At 38.6% G+C, this 2,871-nt stretch overlaps 1 protein-coding gene across 1 annotated transcript; it reads right to left on the reverse strand.

The window, feature by feature from the left end:
* Positions 1-1,397: 1,397 nt before the first annotated feature.
* LOC110913839 (rRNA-processing protein EFG1-like) lies at positions 1,398-2,510 on the reverse strand. Its single transcript, XM_022158657.1, has 2 exons — positions 2,034-2,510; positions 1,398-1,970 (listed from the first exon to the last, which is right to left on the reverse strand). Exons 1-2 carry the CDS (start codon positions 2,508-2,510, stop codon positions 1,398-1,400), a joined length of 1,050 nt encoding a protein of 349 aa, XP_022014349.1.
* Between the last annotated feature and the right edge of the window lie 361 nt (positions 2,511-2,871).

Genomic DNA, 2,871 nt, shown 5'->3' on the forward strand with positions numbered 1-2,871 from the left:
ACAAAGCTGTTTGAAAGGCGGAAACAGTCAAACAACCTAGAATCAGTGATAGAAAGATGTAGAAAAAGACTATGATTCTTAAAACAAGCTTCTCATTGATATTTGACTTGATTACACGGTGAAAATTGGGCAGCATTTCGTTATACCACAACTGATTTCATACCAAATGAGAAGCTATGACAGCCTATATATAGGCATTTGATTTCGCACGAAATGACCATGTGTCATTTCATACGAAATAGCACATTTTGATTTCGTACGAAATGACAACATGTGATTTCGTGCGAAATCACTTACAAACACACATAAACTTACAATATTTGACATTTTGACCCCTATACAAGCTACCGACATGACCAAGACTGTAGACGTAGGCTATAGACATTATGCACCAATAAACTCCCCCTTGGATATTGCCGGAGTCTTCAGTCAGGTCTTCAGCACTTGCTTCACAACGACTTAAACTTTTCTTCTCTTTGCTTAGACTTTCTCAGCAACAACTTCCTAAGCCTTTCATTCTCTTCAACTTTTTTCTTTTCCTCAGCTGCCATTCTTTGAACAACAGTATGGCTTAGCATGTTGTCTTTATCTTCACGAGCTTTTCTTTCTTTCTCAGCCTTCAACTCTTCCTCTTTCTCAATCTCTCGCCACTTAGACGACCATTTACTCTCAGCATTGATTCCTTTCTGGAAGCAGATGGAAACAACCTTCTGAAATTGCATTGCCTGGTCTTTGTCTTCAACTTTAAATCCAATCTTATTAACAAACAAGCATTCTCTATCCTTTGCTGAACAGTTCACCAACCATAAAGGATCATACACATGAATGTATCTGACTTCATTTTCAACTCTGTAGGTGATCACAGCCTCAGTAGTCAAACAACTGTACACCCAATACAAGAACCCTATATGGAAATCTTGCTCCATTTTCGGCACTGGAATGTTTTTAATCACTTTAGGCTTCTTTATATGCAAGATCGTTTCTTCATTTCCAGTCACTAGATTCACCCTCCTCACTTTCTTTGGGTAGTGAGGTTTCCAGTGTTTGAATCCTCTGAAGGCTTCAAATTTCATCAGACCCTAGATGGGTACATCATGCTTTCTTACAGGATAATCCAGAGTTCTAACTTTTGACAACTCTTTAACATCCCACCAAGGTAGGGACATGATATCCTGAATATATTCAAAATACAGCACTCCAAATTCTCTTCTGATTGCATACACGTTCACTTGTGGCAAGAATCCCCAGTTGATAATGTCACCAAGTGATACTTCTCTATCTCTCTTATAAAACTTGAGTGGACGTTTGAATTTTCTTTCAGTACTCTTTCTAAACCACTTCTTGCGTTCTTCGCGCTGTGCATCTTTCGTCGTCCCATCAAAGTTTTTATCTTTCAGTCATTCAACAACTTTCCTTCTCAACTCATGTACGTTCTCTTGACTGAAAAACTCAACCAGCGTTGGAAAGTTGGAGCTATCTACATTCACGTTTTCTTCATCGCTACAGTCTTCAACCTCAACTCGATCATAGTTATCAACTTCCTCAACATACTTGTACTGATACTCTGGCTCTTGATTCATATCAAATGCATTCAACTCTTCTTCAAAGTCAAACTTGAAGTTAGGATCATCAATACGCGTCATCTCGATAATATCATTCATGGTGTAAGTATGGCTGATTTCACCTTCCTCAACTTCAGGCTCTAGACACAATATCAACTTTTCTCTTTTATCAACGTTCTGATCGTCAACGTTCTCCCCCTCACATGTAGCATCCTTAGGCTCTTCATTCACAACGTCATGAAGATAATCTTCGACATTCTCTTCATTTGACGCTTCTGTAACTTTAATACATGTGCCACCTTGACCATCGTCATCATCATCATCACTATGGCTACTAGCAGAGAATACATCATCTGCATCATCTTTCTTGTCTTCATTATCATCCTCTTCATCATCATCCTCCTCGACCTATTCCTCATCATCAATAACATCATCAATCAACACGTCTTCCTCAAAAATACCGGAAATAACATATATTGGACGAGGACTCTGAATAGGTGATTCAGAAAAAGAAGATGGAAAAATTGATCTTTCAGTAATCCCACTAACACCTTCAACACCCTTTCCTTTATTTTTCATCGTAGCATCAATCTCAGCTTGACATCGAGCTCTAACTTCTTCAACTGCAATCTCTTCAAATCTCTGCTCAACAGACTTTCCAAGCATGTTTTCTAACACTTTATTCATCATGTATATCTCGTGTTCTTTCATTGCTTTAGCAGCTTCCAATTCTTTGTTCTTTAACTCAAAGTACTTGTTCTGCTCATCTCTACGTGCTTTCTCTTCCTCTAACTCAGCAACTTTCACTTTAAGAATATCAATCTCTGCCTGATCAGCTTCAACTTTCTTTAACAATGAAGAATTTTCAGCTTCCACAAACTTAACACGCTTTTCCAATTTCGTCTCACGATCAACCAACTTTTTGTTTTCCACCAATACTTCTTCCATTTTCTTCTCCAACCTCTTTACTTGCTCATCATTCGCAAAACCGAAATCTCCAATATCTTCAAGAGGAATATTCACTGGAATGTTTGGAAATTTTCTAAAGCCTGAAGAACCAGGAGTTGTTTGGACAGGTGGTTGTGTGGATGGTGGTGTTTGAAAGATTTGCTTTGAAGTAACAACAGGTTGTTAATGTGGTGGTGAAAGATGTGGTGGTGAAAGATATGGTGGTGATAGATGTGGTGGTGATAGATGTGGTGGTGAAAATTGTTGTTCAGTTTGTGGTGGAGGTGATGGTGGTGGTGTTGGTTGTTTTGGTGGTGTAGGTGGTTTTGATTTTGGTGTACGTTTAGGCAACTTCACAATC

This window comes from Helianthus annuus, chromosome 15, assembly GCF_002127325.2.
Source record: "Helianthus annuus cultivar XRQ/B chromosome 15, HanXRQr2.0-SUNRISE, whole genome shotgun sequence".
Taxonomy (NCBI): Eukaryota; Viridiplantae; Streptophyta; class Magnoliopsida; order Asterales; family Asteraceae; genus Helianthus; species Helianthus annuus.